Consider the following 18527-nt stretch of genomic DNA (forward strand, 5'->3'; position numbering starts at 1 on the left):
AACACTTAGCAATTTGAATAATGTTTTATGTACACTCTGCTGCTAATTCAAAGTGGCTTAATTCAAATTACTGGATAAATCATATTGCCCTTGTGCCACTTTAATGCAATTGCTTAATTTGAATTACTAAATGATTCAAAAAAAAGATTTGGTGGGTGGGGGCAAAAAAACAACTTCCAATAATCAAGTGTAGTATTAATTAACATACATGTTGTTTAAACTCATTCCTTTCTGCTTCACAGATGCTTGGCTTGGATGGTTCACTTGTATTCCTGGTAAGTTTATAAAAGGTTGTTCCAGTATTTCTAGTAAAATGATTATTTGAGCATGCTCTAAGATTGGAGAAAAGATTGAATTTGAAGTATTTGTTGCCATTCTTGGCCCATTTACAATTTAACAGCAATGCCTAAAAGAATTTGCTTCAATTCTGTTGCTTAATGAATTAATTTGCAATGTTAATGTGCAATTTTCCCACTAATATGATGGTTAGCTGACATAAAACTAGGATATTTTCATTCTTCCATTTTATCAAATTTATGTGAAGATAGCCTCGTCAGCAAGAGAGAGTTACTGAATAACATAACCCTCTGCCAAAAAAAACAAAATTAAGTATGGTTTAAGGTGCCTGTAAATATTAAGTCAGTAAATACACCGTCATTTAAATGTAAAAATAGTACCTTTAAAACTATTAGGAGTAAAGCTGTGATCATTTAAATGCTAACTAATGACTTTGTATGTTCTGGCAGGAGCATGTCTTCTGGGTGGTTTCTTTAAATACGCTGTTTATTCTTGTGTTTGGTAAGTACCTCTTGATCTAGAGTTTTGTATGTAATTATGAAGTCTTGAAACTAGAGTTGCATATGGTGGGCCATAATTTGCGGCCCCTTCCGGCACGTACAAGGTGCACGTCCGTAGGAGCCGCGCAAGTTTCGGGTTTAGGCATGTGCTGCGCATGCGTTAAAACCCAAAACTTGCGAGATCGCCCGCTTCCCGGGGAAAAGGGCCTCCGCAGGCAGAGAGTTGGGCTATTTGCTCAACTTTTGCCCAGCGAATGCCCGTGAAATTCTTACGCCTGGTAAGTATGTGCAATTTTTCCACTAATGTGATGTCGAGATATATTTTGAGGGGTATTCCCATTCATACTTATGGGGATTCTGTACATACAGAATCCCCATAAGCATGAATGGGGTTTCCCTTCTTTGGTTGGGCCGCATGCGCCCCTGGGATACGTGAGCCTCTACGCAGGCCTACGCATATAGAGGCCAAGGCGCGCAAGTCTCCGTGGATCCCGAGGCAGAAGGTAAGTGCGTAGATTATTTGCTGGCCGACCAGCCTCCGACCGCAAATTCAGACCCGGTGTGTTTTTTCATGCACATTATCCACCCGCAACACTTTAGTGCTGGTGTTGGTAACATCCCTGCATCAATAGTTGAGGCGAATAGTATAGATACATTTATGTAATTCTATTACCCTCAGAAACCAAATCATTGATTCGAAGTACAAATGTGCAATTCTGGGAGGGATGTCATCAGTTTTCCTTTCATTTATATATTAAAAAACTAATTTACTACACTGAGAACACCCCAGCTCTACAAGATGATGACTGCAGGTGTGCCACAAGAGTTGCTAGTGCCTGAGCTATGTTTTACGCTGAAGCCATCCTTGTGATACATAGCCACAACCCTGAACTTGGACACTGGATAGGTTCAAAGGGCACTGTTGCTCTAGTAATATTACTGGGATTATTTTAGTAGGTGTTTGTAAACCGAGATGAGCAGTAACACAGTGACGTCACACCACAAACGTTGAGAAAATATTTTAATGCTAATCAGGTTTACTGAATGAAACCCAAGAAGCCCACATTGCAAAGGGTAACAGTGTAGCAAATGCTGTGTCTACTCTTGTGTGCACTTTTGTGGCAGCTAACATTACAGCAGTAAAATTTAATAGACTGTTTGACAAACTAGCCCAAGAATCCCCAAAAGGCAAATGATAGCTCATTTTAACCTAACGTACTGTCCTCTTAGTAGAATGCTTTCAAAAAGTTGAAGACTAGAAACCTTGGGAGATGAGGTGGTATTAATAAGTTAATTACCATGAACACACACGCTCGACTTTTTTTGACCTTAAGCACAGCTGAAAACAGAGATCTTGTAGCTTGTAAATGCTAAAGTAACTTATTTTTATTTTCTTGCCCAATTTGTGTCCCTCTCTGTCTCTCCAGAGGGAATTGATTGTTTTGCTGGAGTACAGTGCCACAGGCACCAGACATCCTTTTTTTTTAATGTACCTTATCGAGTGATTCATGTGCAAGTCTTTAAGCTGATTAGCTGCAGGGGCATCACAACCAGGTCTGATTCCATCCTCTCTCAAATTCATTTCCAGTAGTGATTGCTGCATAGCAATTAGGAGTAAGAATCCCAGCTGATGTATTCCACTCCTTTTATAGAGCGGGTGCAGTGGACAATTATCCTGCTTACCGATGACTAGGTTGAACTCAGTCAACTCAGACTAAGAATAGAGCACGAAACCTTCCTGGTCTGTATGGTCCAGCTCAATGCTGGATAAGCCTGCTTGATTGGAGGAGCCTATTTTTTGTGTTTTAAATGCTCTTCAGTTGAGGACTTCTGGGTGATTTCCACAGTCGTCTTAGGGAAGCCATGTTATAAATGTTGCTCACGTTTGTTTGCTTTTCTGCCTTTCGTTGTTATGATGGATCTAACTGCAACTGCTTTTTTTAAACAAAACTGAGCGCACGAATGTGAAACAAGGCAGTCGGAGAGAAAAGCAATTTGCTTAGAGTTTCCAATTATTTGATAACTTTGAGTATTCTTAACTTTAAGGGGTGCAGCAATCCAATATTTTTTTTAACGTACAATTTTAATAGTCCTGGCATTAATGGAATCTCCCTACTAAATATTCTGAACTATTGGCTGCTTTATTGGGGAGAAAGTCAGCTTTAAAATTGAAGTCTTGTAGGGCAAAAATTGTAGGGCTTAGCCTTTTTTAATATTTCATGCTCAAGGAAAAGGACTTCCTTGTAGGGCATTTATTTGCTATCCAGTGTCCTTATCCAAATCTCACGGGTTAGGTACAACATCATTTAATGCAGAGTAATGTGCTGTTTGCTTTGTCCCAACAATGTGCCTGTGCCTCCTGCATTAGTGTGAGTTTTCAGTTCCCCACATCAACTGTCTTTGCTGTGTAAGATTGGCAATCTATTGCCAAATTGAGCTGAATTATGGCCATTTCTGTGCTGTGGCTTGCACTCACTAAAAACTGGGTTCGAATGACCCAAACACATGTCCCCGTACATCACATACAACAAGCCAGTAGAGAGGAGAGACTTTTATCCTTTCAATCTGGGTTGGCGTGGTCTCGTGTCAAGAGGTTGAAGACTGCTAACCCACTGTGTTAATCCTTTTCTTTGTCCTTTTTCTGATTGACTTATTACAAGCTGAATTTCTCCATTTTTTTTTAAAAGAAAAATTATACTGTGTATGTGTAATAGTTTAAAGTTACAACTTGGATGGAACAAAAATGAAAGAAACATGGGAGTACCAGTGCACGATTCTATAACATTGCCGTTGTACATTTCAGCATTCTGTCCTTACCATATTGGACACTTCTCAGTTGTTGGTTTGGGTTTTGAGGAGTATGTAAGTACCAATGATACGGTGCGTGCCCTTTGAGAAGACTTTATATGAAATTAGTCTGTCTAGCTTGTAGTAGTATGTCAGTATTGTGTTGTTTTAATATATTTGTACTGTGTAAACTTGTTCATATGTTTGTTTTATTGTATTATGATCATATACCACAGTAATCAAGAACACCACTGTGAATGGACTTTCCCATAAAAATATGTTGTAGATTTTTGGAGTTATGTTTCCTTGAGGCCAAAATACTTTGAAAAGTTTGGTACTACTTCAAAGTACAGTCATGTATTTTCCACTGCTATTTTGTATAGTTTAATTTAAAAATAAAAAGCAACTAGAAGAAATGTGTTTTTAAAAAGGTGTGCTGTAAATTATTTTTCTCGGGCTTTGTGTCCTCGCCACAAGATGGCAGATCAAACTGAGATATAGATCTGTGGGAGCTACCAGCCCTCAAGGATCTTGCTTAGTTCTTCATCAATCTGGACAGCTGTCTTGGCATCTCAATCATTGGGGTATCACAAGCAATGCTGCTAATACATATGAATATCTAGCAGGAACATTGGTATCCAATCAGAAAGTGGCATCTGTCACTGGTGCACGTGCTTGCTCTCCCCCTCGCTCTTCGCTCTGTCCCCCCCTTGCTCTGGTCCCCCCCCCTCGTTCACTTCCCCCCCCCCCCTCGCTCAGGCCCCTCCCCCCCCTCGCTCAGGTCCCTCCCCCCCCCCCCTCGCTCAAGCCCCCCCCTCTCTCGCTCAAGTCCCTCCCCCCCAGCCCTCGCTCAGGCCCCTCCCCTCCCCCTCGCTCAGGTCCCTTCCCCCCCCCCCCCCACACTCTCGCTCAGCCCCCCCCTCGCTCAGGTTCCCCTCCCCCCCCCCCCACCCCTTGCTCAGGCCACCCCCCCTCTCTCCCCCGCCCCCGCCTCCCCCCCCTCTCTCCCCCGCCTCCCCCCCTCTCTCGCCCGCGTGCAAGCTCTCTTCCTACCCTTCTCTGGCTTACTCCCCCACTATCTATGGTGCTCCCTCTGTCTTTCACATTCCCACTTTCCACCCTAGACCAGTTACAGCACCTGCTGCTACCCCAGTTAAAATTTGCTAACTGAACACAAACTAGGATTAAGACTGGGACTTCCGTCCTGTATAGCACCTCAGTATGTTCTGGTACTTCTGAATTCAATGATTTATAAGAGTGGTGAAATTGGTTTACACATTTTAAAATCTGCTTTATAACTGGTTGTGTTTAATGCATTCTGATGTCTCTTGAATTTCAACATAATTGCATATTTCTAAGTTTTGTCTTAAAGTATGAGTATTATAAAATGTGATAATGCCTTAAGTTATAAATGATCAAAACAAGTTGATTTTGTGATCTTAAAGTAAAATACTGCGGATGCTGGAAATCTGAAATAGAAAAAATGTTGGAAATACTAAGCCTGTCGGGCAGCATCTGTGGAGAGAGAAAGAGTTAATGTTTCAGGTTGATGACCTTTCATCAGAACTGAAAAAAGTTAGAAATGTAACTGGTTTTGAGCAAGTAGGGGAGGGAGGAAAAAATAAAAGGGAAGGTCTGTGATAGGGTGGAAGGCACGAGAGACTAAATGGCAAAAGGGATGATGGTGCAAGGCAAAAGAGGTTATTAATGAGACAAGTAAAGAAACAAAAGATCGGTCTAAAGGAGGTGTAAATGGCAGCAGCAGAATCATTACCAACAACTGCTGTTCGAAAAAGTTTGAGCAGTGGTCAATGTTCCCTGTAATTTTTTTGGGGGAGTGGGGGGGAGCTGCACGGCCCCTTTAACTGGTCGCACGGCCCATTCAAAATACCGCACGTTGCGCGGTTTTTCTATTTTAAAGCCCGCTGCGGGGGACTCCTGGTGCCTTGCGCAGCCACACAACTTAAAGGGAACATTGGTTATGGTTATGATCTGAAATTGTTGAATTCAAATGTTGAGTCCGGAAGGCTGTAAAGTGCCTAATCGAAAGATGAAGTGCTGTTCCTCGAGCTTCCGTTGAGCTTCATTAGAACAGTGTTGGAGGCCACGGGCAAAGAGGTCATAGTGGGAGTTGGACTGAGAATTAAAATGCCAGGCAACTTAAAGCTCAGGGTCACGCCTGGGGACTGAACGAGGTGTTGCGCAAAGCAATCACCCAATCTGCATTTGGTCTCCCCGGTGTAGAGGAGCAGTGCATACAGTATGCTAAATTGAAAGAAGTACAAGTAAATCTCTGTTTCACTTGAAAGGAATGTTTGGTGCCCTGAATGGTGGGAACAGAGTGGACGGGGGGGTAACAGGGCAGGTGTTGCATGTGACCGTAGGAGATGGAATGAAAATTAATGGACAGTTATCTTGCAGACATCTTGTTGAATTGTCTTTCAAAAAAAAATGATCTGTAAGGTAATGGTCATCATTACAATAACTTTCTTAATATTTTCAGATCTTGTAAAGAATTAGAATTAAAGGGAAAAAATGTTCTGTGTACAAACAGATCCCTTGGATTATAATGTTTTTTTTAATGTTTAAAAAGCTTTGTTATTTTATTGTAAATTTATTGCGCACTGTACCAATTGGTATTGTTTTTTCAGGTTCAAGCCTCGCACTTTGAAGGCCTGATAACAACTATAGTGGGCTACGTACTGCTGGCTATGACTCTTATAATCTGTCATGTATCCTTTTTACCAAGCATTAAAGGGAATTTGTTTTAAGAGTGCCAAGTAACAATGCAGACTTCATAACCAAATGGTAACAGTTTTAAGAGCTACCTGATATAATATGCCAGCCAATGCTGCAGTGAATTGTGTCAGCTGTACTGGGCTAACTGATAGAGCACCTCATAAGATCATTTCTCAGGATCTGAAATCCACAATTGTAGAATTAATGGAAACTGATCCTCCTTTACATGTTTTCAGAGAGGCAAACGGGGATAAAAAGAACCAATTTCAAGACGCAATTTCATGCCCGATTTATACCTGCGTGATGGGCAGCACTACAGAAACATAGAAAATAGGTGCAGGAGTAGGCCATTCGGCCCTTTGAGCATGCACCACCATTCAATATGATCATGGCAGATCATGCAATTTCAGTACCCCATTCCTGCTTTCTCTCCATACCCCTTGACCCCTTTAGTTATAAGGGCCATAGCTAACTCCCTCTTGAATATATCTAACGAACTGGCATCAACAACTCTCTGCGGTAGAGAATTCCACAGGTTCACAACTCTGAGTGAAGAAGTTTCTCCTCATCTCGGTCTTAAATGGCTTACCCCTTATCCTTAGACTGTGACCCCTGGTTCTGGACTTCCCCAACATCAGGAACATTCTTCCTGCATCTAACCTGTCCAGTCCCATCAGAATTTTATATGTTTCGATGAGATCCCCTCTCATTCTTCTAAACTTGAGTGAATACGGGCCTAGTCGATCCATTCTCTCCTCATGTCAGTCCTGCCACCCTGGGAATCGGTCTGATGAACCTTAGCTGCACTCCCTCAATAGCAAGAACATCCTTCCTCAGATTACGAGACCAAAACTGAACACACTATTCCAGGTGAAGCCTCACCAAGGCCCTGTACAACTGCAGTAAGACCTCCCTGCTCCTATACTCAAATCCCCTAGTTATGAAGGCCAACATGCCATTTGCATTCTTCACCGACTGCTGTACCTGCATGCCAACTTTCAATGACTGATGTACCATGACACCCAGGTCTCGCTGTACCTCCCCTTTTCCTAATCTGCCGCCATTCAGGTAATATTCTGCCAAAGTGGATAACCTCACATTTATCCACATTATACTGCATCTGCCATGCATTTGCTCACTCACCTAACCTGTCCAAGTCACCCTGCAGCCTCGTAGCATCCTCCTCACAGCTCACACTGTCACCCAGCTTAGTGTCATCTGCAAACTTGGAGATATTACACTCAATTCCTTCATCTAAATCATTGATGTATATTGTAAATAGCTGGGGTCCCAGCACTGAGCCCTACGGCACCCCACTAGTCACTGCCTGCCATTCTGAAACGGACCCGTTTATTCCTATTCTTTGCTTCCTGTTTGCTAACCAGTTCTCTATCCACGTCAATACATTACCCCAATACCATATGCTTTAATTTTGCACACCAATCTCTTGTGTGGGACCTTGTCAAAAGCCTTTTGAAAGTCCAAATATACCACATCCACTAGTTCTCCCTTGTCCACTCTACTAGTTACATCCTCAAAAAAATTCTAGAAGATTTGTCAAGCATGATTTCCCTTTCATAAATCCATTGTGACTTGGACCGATCCTGTCACTGCTTTCCAAATGCGCTGCTATTACATCTTTAATAATTGATTCCAACATTTTCCCCACTACCGATGTCAGGCTAACCGGTCTATAATTCCCTGTTTTCTCCCTCTTTTTTTTTTAAAAGTGGGGTTACATTAGCTACCCTCCAGTCCATAGGAACTGATCCAGAGTCTATAGAATGTTGGAAAATGACCACCAATGCATCCACTATTTCTAGGGCCACTTCCTTAAGTACTCTGGAATGCAGACTATCAGGCCCTGGGGATTTATCAACCTTCAATCCCATCAATTTCCTGACTAATAAGGATTTCCTTCAGTTCCTCCTTCCCGCTAGACCCACGGTCCCCGAGTATTTTCGTGAGGTTATTCGTGTCTTAGTGAAGACAGAACCAAAGTATTTGTTCAATTGGTCTGCCATTCCTTTGTTCCCCATTGTAAATTCACATGACTGCAAGGGATCTACATTTGTCTTCACTAATCTTTTTCTCTTCAAATATCTATAGAAGCTTTTGCAGTCAGTTTTTATGTTCCCTGCAAGCTTACTCTCATACTCTATTTTCCCCCTCCTAATTAAACCCTTTGTCCTCCTCTGCTGAATTCTAAATTTCTTCTATTCCTCAGGTTTGCTGCTTTTTCTGGCCAATTTATATGCCTCTTCCTTGGATTTAACACTATCCTTAATTTCCCTTGTTAGCCACAGTTGAACCATCTTCCTCGTTTTATTTTTACGCCAGATAGGGATGTACAATTGTTGAAGTTCATCCATGTGATTTTTAAATGTCTGTCATTGCTGATCCACCGTCAACCCTTTAGGTATCATTTGCCAGTCTATCCTAGCCAATTCACGTCTCATACCATTGAAGTTACCTTTCTTTAAGTTCAGGACCCTAGTCTCTGTATTAACTGTGTCACTCTCCATCTTAATGAAGAATTCTACCATATTATGGTCACTCTTCCCCAAGGGGCCTCGCACAACAAGATTGCGAATTAATCCTCTCTCATTACACAATACCCAGTCTAGGATGGCCAGCTCTCTAGTTAGTTCCTCGACATATTGCTGTAGAAAACCATCCCTAATACACGCCAGGAAATCCTCCTCCACCATAATGCTACCATTTTGATTAACCTAACCTATATGTCATTTAAAGTCGCCCATGATAACTGCTGTACCTTTATTGCACGCACCCCTAATTTCCTGTTTGATGCCATCCCCAACCTCACTACTACTGTTTGGTGGTCTGTATACAACTCCCACTAGCGTTTTCTGCCCTTTGGTGTTCCGCAGCTCTTCCCATACAGATTCCACATCACCCAAGTTAATGTCCTTCTTTACTATTGTGTGAATCTCCTCTTTAACCAGCAACGCTACCCCACCTCCTTTTCCTTTCTGTCTACCCTTCCTGAATATTGAATACCCCTGGATGTTGAGTTCCCAGCCTTGGTCACCCTGGAGCCATGTAATCCCAATTACATCACATGTGTTAACAGCTGTCTGTTATTGGTAAAGGCGCCTTTGCAGTTAATCGGGTGGCTGCCTAAAACCGGCATTCGTCCCCCCCATTAAATATATCGGGGCCTAAAGCCTGTTTTGGGACTCTGCGCGACGAAATTGTTTGGTGACCAGCTGAGCAGGTGCCTGGCTCACTCCGCTTAGGGTTCTTCAGTGGGCCTTGCAGCGGCCTACAAAATGCAAGTACATTTTTAAACAAAAATGGATTCAGTAATTGTTGCTGTGAAACCAGGAGGAACAGGAGTGTTCCCCCAACTCCACAGCATTCGTGATCGCATCATCTCCTCACCCCCCCCCCCCCCCCCCATTGCTGTTCTTGGATACAGGTTGTACATATTGTGCTGTTTACATAATGGAGTGTGTTTGGTTGCTTTTGCTTAACTTAAGTTTGCACAGGGCTTAGCTGCACTGGTGAAGTTCCAACGATCTCGCCGTTTATTGGGCGTCTGCTATATTGTTGTTAAGGTATTGTTGCATTGCCCAAAGGTTACAACCGTCACGTGTTTTGCATATGCAAATGCAATTAGATCTTTTATTTATGTATGCTGAAAATAAGCAGATCACAACCATAAATTTTTACCTTAAAATTGCTCCATCTATTTTTCTAATCCCATTGCATTTATAATTTTCTGGAGATTTCCAAAGCTGTGTTTTTTCAATTAAAATTACACATTGAAAACCTTTGGTACAATATATATGGAATTTGCTTTTACCATTGGTGGTAATAACTTGATCCCAGCAGAATCTGTACTTTGTCATTGCTAGTCTAGATGAGATTTTGAAAAGGCCTCCAAGTTATTAGCTAAAACTTTCTATTACAATCATTAACGATTTAAAAAAATTGGATCCTTGTTCATTGTTGGTGATCAATACCACATACCAAGAGCATTTGGGTTTTGGAGCACATGCTTAAAAACCATTTTTGAAATTCACAGCCAGAATCATCTTTTAATGAGGCTTTTCTTTGTCTGAGAACACTGAATGGGTGGCCTGCCTCCAGGCCACTAATCACATATTTAGGTTGCCACAGAGGGGAGGGGTGTGAGAGCAGTGCCCATGTAGGGAGATATCTGGCCTTCCTTCAGTTTATAAAAGAAAATGCATAACTATAGTTGAGAATGCCTTGAGCAATACATTAATAACTCCTCCAATTCTTCATTTGCTAAACTAAATATTCATTAGGTAACATTCCAGTTGAACATCATGGATTCTAGCACTGCTGGTAGATGGGTCATTCTGCTAGACTCCTGACAGTCATAGCATGACTGAGTTTAAGAACACAACTGATTTGAGGTTCCAAGTTTGTATTTTTGAATTCTGTTGAACTGCAGGTAGATACCCCAATGCCACACAACTGCACCAAAATAATTATTCGTAACTAGAATTAATAAGAAACATGCAATTGCCCAATGGAGTTTCTTGTTGGAGATTGTGTCTAACCAGTAATCACGAATGTACAAAAGAATGCATGATACAGGTTGAAACTCCCTTATCCAGAACTCCCTTATCTGGAACCACCCCTCAGAACCATTCCTGGCTACCGGGTGGCGCATGTGCAGAACTCCAACATGAACAAATTGAAGTCCTTCCTTGCTGCCGACTCCCACATTCGTTGGCCTGACCTCGCGATCCACCGGCCCCCCCGCCCACCCCAATGATCTCTCAGCCGCACTCCCGCCCCAAGCCAGACCTGATATCCCCTTGCTCAGTACCTGTACCATCCAATTTAACGTGACCACCCCTTGTCTGGAAAAATCCCGACACAGAACAGGCCAGGACCCGAGGGTTCCAGATAAGGGAGGTTCAACCTGTACACAACTTCATGATGTTCTCTTTTATTTAGGTGTCCTTACTGGTAGTTGTGGAAATTGGTGTATTCCCTCTTATATGCGGCTGGTGGCTTGACATTTGTTCACTGGTAAGTGGTTTCTCTTAAGGAGCATATCAGTGATTCATTAAAATATGTTATGCAGTCGAAGGCTGGCCTTGTTGCGAGCCAGTGAGGACCTTTAGAGAATGTTTATATTGTCACTTCACAAAAATGCAAAGTGTTCTGGAAGAAATTAATGCTCCAAATGCATCAATCAATTTCAATACATCTTAGTCTTTTGCGGTGGGGGGGAAGCAAAATCCTTAATTTTTCTGCAAAACCATTTTGGCCCCTTAACAAACTCTTTTGTTGAACCCTGCCCTTCTGACACAGTACTAGTGTAACCATCTTTGTTATATAAACATACAACTAAGCAATTGCTTTCTTTTTCTTGACCTTTGATATGTAATTGGATTCTGCTCTCTAGTCACAATGTTAGAAAGTGCACCTTGTTGTCGATATCTGGTGGTACTAATGCACAAATGTATAATTTAATCTGTACGTACTACACTAGCTTGGAGCATACGCTGCTTGGGGTAAAATTGCTCCTGTCTACCTTTAGCAAAAAGGTTGGCGTTTACAGACAGCAGGAAATCAAAAATAAGATTTCATCATTGCCTTTCAGATTTGCTCAGGTAAAAAAAAAACTAGCATCTGTAAGTGGAGAGAGAGCACATAGAAATGTAGTGGGACTTGACCCTACAATCATGGTTTTCTATGGATGAGACCTGGGATCCTATTTGTACCTTTTTTAAATGGTTTTGAATAATAAGCTAGGTATTGGCTTGTCATAGAAATTTTTTGCTTGGATTCATAACATTTATTTTTTTTAAATAATGGGGTACTGTAATAAAATGCAGACTAGTTGCACTGATGGATATGGCATCATGCTGGTTCTAATTTGGTCTGCAGGAAATGTTTGATGCTACATTGAAAGACCGAGAGCTGAGTTTTCAGTCTGCACCTGGAACCACAATGTTCCTACACTGGCTTGTGGGGATGGTCTATGTGTTCTACTTTGCATCTTTCATTCTTCTACTCAGAGAGGTAAGTTAATCTAAATTCAACTATTGGTAGACTTGAGATTTTGCTGTGATTTCTGAAATCAGGTGACTGCTTCCCCCATTTAGGAGGGGGTTGACATGTAATGGCATGTTCCAAGTTCTGTGATAGAGACCAGCCTCACAACAACAACCACCTGTATTTATACAGTGCCTTTAACGTAGTAAAGTGTCCCAAGGCACTTTACAGGAGTGATAATAAGGCACAAAATTTGAAAATTAACCACACAAGGAGAAATTAGGGCAGAGTCAAAGCGGTGGGTTTTAAGGAGCATCTTAAAGGAGGAAAGGGAGACGGAGAGGTATAGGGAGGGAATTCCAGAGCTTGGGGCCTTAGCAGTTGAAGGCACGGCCACCAATGGTTGAGTGATTAAAGTCGGGGATGCTCAAGAGGAAAGAATTAGAGGAGCGCAGATATCTTGAAGGGGGGAGGGGTGGAGAAGATTAGAGATAGGGAGGGGAAAGGCCATGGAGGGATTTGAAAACAAGGGTGAGAAATTTAAAATTTTGGCTTTGCTTAACCGTGAGCCAATGTGGGTCAGCGAGCCCAGGGGTGATGGGTGAGCGGGACTTGGTGGAAGTTAGGACATAGGCAGTCGAGTTTTAGATGAGCTCAGGTTTACGTAGGGTGGAACGTGGGCAGCCAGCCAGGAGTGTATTGGAATAGCTAAGTCTTCTGCTCCCATTTTACTTCCCTCTGTCTCCCTGCGTAGATTCCCAACCCCTGCCATATTAGTTTAAACCCTCCCCAACACTCTTGCAGGTCCCTTGCAGTCAGAATCGGGTGAATTCATAATGGGGAACAAAGAAATGGCAGACCAATTGAATAAATACTTTGGTTCTGTCTTCACTAAAGAAGACACGAATAAACTCCCGAAAATAATAGAGGACCAAGGGTCTAGCGAGAAGGAGGAACTGAAGGAATTCCTTATTAGTCAGGAAATTGTGTTGGGGAAATTGATGGGATTGAAGGCCGATAAATCCCCAGGGCCTGAAAGTCTGCATCCCAGAGTACTTAAGGAAGTGGCCCTAGAAATAGTGGATGCATTGGTGGTCATTTTCCAGCATTCTATAGACTCTGGATCGGAGGGTAGCTAATGTAATCCTACTTTTTAAAAAAGGAGGGAGAGAGAAAACACGGAATTATAGACTGGTTAGCCTGACATCGGTAGCGGGGAAAATGTTGGAATCAATTATTAAAGATGTAATAGCAACGCATTTGTAAAGCAGTGACACGATCGGTCCAAATCAGCATGGATTTATGCTTGACAAATCGTCTAGAATTTTTTGAGGATATAACTAGTAGAGTGGACAAGGGAGAACCAGTGGATGTGGTGTATTTGGACTTTAAAAGGCTTTTGACAAGGTCCCACACAAGAGATTAGTGTGCAAAATTAAAGCATATGGTATTGGGGGTAATGTATTGACATGGATAGAGAACTGGTTGGCAAACAGGAAGCAAAGAGTAGAAATAAACGGGTTCTTTTCAGAATGGCAGGCAGTGACTAGTGGGGCACTGCAAGGTTCAGTGCTGGGACCCCAGCTATTTACAGTATACATCAATTTAGACGAAGGAATTGAATGTAATATCTCCAAGTTTGCAGATGACACTATGCTGGGTGGCAGTATGAGCTGTGAGGAGGATGCTAAGAGGCTGCAGGGTGACTTGGGACAGGTTAGGTGAGTGGGCAAATGCATGGTAGATGCAGCATAATGTAGATAAATGTGAGGTTATCCACTTTGGTGGCAAAAACAGGAAAGCAGAATATTATCTGAATGGTGACAGATTAGGAAAAGGGGAGGTGCAACGAGACCTGGGTGCCATGGTATATCAGTCATTGAAAGTTGGCATGCAGGTACGGCAGGTGGTGAAGAAGGCAAATGGCATGTTGGCCTTCATTGCGAGAGGATTTGAGTATAGGAGCAGGGAGGTCTTACTGCAGTTGTACAGGGCCTTGGTGAGGCCACACCTTGAATATTGTGTACAGTTTTGGTCTTCTAATCTGAGGAAGGACATTCTTGCTATTGAGGGAGTGCAGCGAAGGTTCACCAGACTGATTCCCGGGATGGCAGGGCTGACGTAAGAAAGACTGGATTGACTAGGCTTGTATTCACTGGAATTTAGAAGAATGAGAGGGGATCTCATAGAAACATAAAATTCTGACGGGATTGGACAGGTTAGATGCAGGAAGAATGTTCCCGATGTTGTGGAAGTCCAGAACCAGAGGTCACAGTCTAAGGATAAGGAGTAAGCCATTTAGGACCGAGATGAGGAGAAACTTCTTCACTCAGAGAATTGTGAACCTGTGGCATTCGCTATCACAGTTGAGGCCTGTTTGTTAGATATATTCAAAAGGGAGTTAGATGTGGCCCTTACAGCTAAAGGGATCAAGGGGTATGGAGAGAAAGCAGGAATGGGGTACTGAAGTTGCATGATCAACCATGATCATCATATTGAATGGTAGTGCAGGCTCAAAGGGCCGAATGACCTACTCCTGCACCTATTTTCTATGTTTCTATGTAAAAAAGGCATGGATGAGGGTTTCAGCAGCAGATGAGCTGAGGCAGGTGCAGAGACAGGCGATGTTACGGAGCTGGAAATAGGCGGTCTTAGATATGACGAGATATATGGTTGGAAGCTCATTTCAGTGTCGAATATGACCCCAAGGTTGCGAACAGTCTGGTTCAGCCTAGCAACCTGTCTTAGTCCACTGTTTTACCCTTGCACTGAATGAGCACACTCAGAACTGCAACTCCTGTGTGGTCTAACCAAAGTTATTGTATCAGGGTTTATTTTTTGCTTTTGTACTGTTTACATCTGTGACTGTACCCCAACATTCTTCTTGCCCTTGTCACTTTTCCTCTACCGTGCTCTGAGGTTTTCAGTGCTAGGTCAACAATTATACTCTGATATCTTTCCTGATTTATGTGGTTGTACAATGTAACCTTCATTTTGTAATCTTACCTTTTTAGAGTCACTTATTTAAGGATGCATTCACATTTCAACTGTAGCATTAGTGCAAAGCACGTTTGCTTCAAGTGTGCGTGCAAGTGTGGTCCAAATTCAGAGTTTCTCTTCACTACGTTTTGAGTCCATTCAGGACTTGACGACCATTTTATATTAACCAAGTGTAGCAATTGGTATGATCTGATAACTTGTAGTGCAGATGCACTCTTAGATTTATATTAAAACTAAATTCCAGTAAAGTCCTTGACGATCTTTCAATTTTATCCTTGGATTATCCTGAAGGTGAGCTGCAATTGGCTCTTGTACTTGCTGGACGGTTGTTACAGCATACTATTTGGCAGCAGGTTTCCTGATTTACTGTTTCCCAGTAAACGGCATAGAACATAGCTGATTTGAAGAATGGTATTAAACAACTTTAATTATACTATATGATTTGTTGGTATCGTTTAAGAAATGTAAAAATCATCCTGGTCTCTTCCAGGGATTCATTAAGCTGCTTTGCAACAAAGAATGTTTCTAGACAGAATCCCATTATTTTTCTGATAATTCAAGTAAATGTTTGAATTAATATTTCCTCCTGAATGTATTCTTCAAAAATGCCTTGTTTTAATACAAATTGATACTTAACTATCTGCTAGAATTGACTTGGGTACACCAGAGTGATTAGAGTTCAAAAACTTATCTAGTTCTGCACTCAGGAAATCTGATCACCCACACTTCTGGCAGACTGCGGCTTTAGCCAAATACAACAGATTTCATTGATAACATTTTTTAATTTATGTCCCTTTCTTGCTTAAAAGTGTAATTGTTTTGACTTTTAACACCTCTTGTGCAGCTTTTACCGATGTTCCTAGGACCTGTTCAGGTCAGTGTTTAATGTTGCTGTTTTCTTGCAGGTGTTGAGACCTGGTGTCTTATGGTTTTTAAGAAATCTGAATGATCCAGACTTTAACCCAGTTCAGGAGATGATTCATCTACCTATTTATAGACATTTCAGACGGTTTATATTGTCTGTGGTAAGTACAATATCAACGTGTAACTCCTTGAAATTAAAATTGCTTATTGAAAAGAGAGGATTTAAACAGAGAATGTCGAACAGGGAATGGCAGGTTGTGTGGGATTGGGTGGGCAGCCTAGTGCTTGGGCAAGGTTTCTGATTGGGCAGCCTGAAACTCAAGAGGAGGGCTTATGGGATCTGGCAGACATGCATTTGGGCAAGGGGGTGGAATCTTCTGAATTATTGAATACTTTAATGTTAGTTTTAGGAATACATGTCGGTGTAGATGGAGATCCATTGAGGGAAGAATCACATACTCCATTGGTGGCATTTGATCAATGTTTACTTTTCAGTGATTGGATTGCTATCAAGAGATAGTAACGTTTTGAGAGTTGGTGGGAACATGTGGTTTTATTTCTTTCGGCTCGTTGATTTTGGTTCAAATGTCCCATTCACTGAAAAACAATCTGCATTCTTTGTGCTGCAGACATGCTGAACACAAAACAAAATAGGTTGGAAGAGAATGGAAATAATTTAAGTGTAGATTTTCTAGGTAAATTGGAAATTTAAAAAAAAATGTCTCAATCTCTGCAAACTTTACTTGCTCATTTTCCTTATAACTTGGTTAAGCTTGTTGCCTTTTTTCTTTGCAGATTGTCTTTGGGTCTATAGTCCTCCTTATGCTTTGGTTACCAATTCGTATTATTAAGACACTGCTCCCTGATTTTCTACCGTACAATGTAATGCTTTACAGGTAATATCTTGCCTCGTGTACTTTTAAAGACATTATATATCCTGTTTCCCGGTGGCACACCTCACTGATATAATGCTGTGACAGTCGTGAGATGTGTGTTCCCATAGTGAGATTATTGGGAGATGTCGTGTCCACTGAGGGAAAAGAAACCTGAGCCTAAGTCAGCAACCATTTGAAGTTCGACAATAAAGGCCTAAGAAATGCTTTTTAGCCGAACCAAACCTCGCCCCCAAACCCCAGAATGATATGAACCTATAAACAGGGAGAAAATAAGGACAATCTACATTTTAGGCAAAAAAGTGTTTTTAACACTCAAGTGACATTCCTATTAATATATGCTGTACCTAGAAACTGAGTTCGGATGTTTTGATGTTGAGAAAATGCTCTTTGTCAATCCTTTCTATGTCCAGGGCACCTTTATTTTTGATTAGCTGTGTAAATAGTTAATATAGTGTCAGTGAAAATTAGACTTTCAAGGTTCGGCATGTTTTTCTTAAGATTTCAAAAGTCTTGAGCTCCTGAGATTTTTGCATTCTGTTCCTGAAGTGTATAAGAAAAAAATACTTGTATTTATATAGCGTCTTTCGTGGCCTTAGGATATCCCAAAGCGCTTTACAGCTAATGAAGTAATTTTAACGTATAGTCACTATTGTAATCTAGAAAATGTGGCAGACAATTTGCACACAGTAAGGTCCCACAAACCACAATGTAATAATGATCAGAATCTATTTTAGTTGGTTGAGGGATAAATATTGGCCAAGGCACCAGGAGAACTCCCCTCTCTTCTTCATATAGTGCCATAGGATCTTTTACATTCGCCTAAGAGGGAAGACCTCAGTTTAACTTAACCTCTCTTATTCAAAGACCTCTTGAGTGATTTATGCTTAAACAAATCTTGGACTAAGCTTAGTTGGAGAGTTGGGTAAGTGATCTGCTGCCCAGCTTCTGACAGTACCATCCTGAGGAAGCTGCTTAGAGGTGTACTAGAAAAGGCTTTCCCCCCCAGATTTCCAGTAGCACTTGGCCTCTGCCTGCCACCTCTCCATTGTACTGCTATAGAACTATTAAATCTGTGTGTGCATACCTTTCATATTGCAAGTTTCTGAGACTCTCGTACTGAATAAAACACAGTGCAGTTAGCCTGTTTTTAAACACTTTTTTTAAAGACTTAATTTATCAAATCTCCTGTTTATTGCATACCCTCACCTATATGTTCGATATTGATAGCATACCAATGTAAATTGCTATGAAATCTGTATGCAATTTAATTATTTTCTTGCATGCTTATGATGGGTTTCCTGTTGCCCAGACATAGTGAGCTTGCGAGCAGACACCAGAAAAACCAAAACCAAAATGCAGAACAGACCTACAAAACCTGGTGTGAGTTTTCCTCTTTCCAATCCCACCCCCACTGACTCAGGTTTGATTTCTGATCTGT

The 18527-nt window shown here is 41.6% G+C and overlaps 1 protein-coding gene across 2 annotated transcripts in view; it reads left to right on the forward strand.

Moving 5' to 3' along the window:
* marchf6 (membrane-associated ring finger (C3HC4) 6) overlaps positions 1-18527 on the forward strand; it is an 89473-nt gene that overhangs the window by 51639 nt on the left and 19307 nt on the right. Inside the window, exons 9-17 of one of the 2 annotated variants that reach the window (XM_070880567.1) lie at positions 243-275; positions 747-798; positions 3601-3677; positions 6236-6316; positions 9836-9904; positions 11283-11357; positions 12222-12356; positions 16235-16354; positions 16989-17089. In XM_070880567.1, the coding sequence (XP_070736668.1) occupies positions 243-275; positions 747-798; positions 3601-3677; positions 6236-6316; positions 9836-9904; positions 11283-11357; positions 12222-12356; positions 16235-16354; positions 16989-17089 (743 nt within the window). The remainder of the gene's footprint in view (positions 1-242; positions 276-746; positions 799-3600; positions 3678-6235; positions 6317-9835; positions 9905-11282; positions 11358-12221; positions 12357-16234; positions 16355-16988; positions 17090-18527) is intronic. The other variant, XM_070880568.1, reaches the window with a different exon arrangement.

The sequence above is a fragment of the Pristiophorus japonicus genome, chromosome 5 (assembly GCF_044704955.1).
Source record: "Pristiophorus japonicus isolate sPriJap1 chromosome 5, sPriJap1.hap1, whole genome shotgun sequence".
Taxonomy (NCBI): Eukaryota; Metazoa; Chordata; class Chondrichthyes; family Pristiophoridae; genus Pristiophorus; species Pristiophorus japonicus.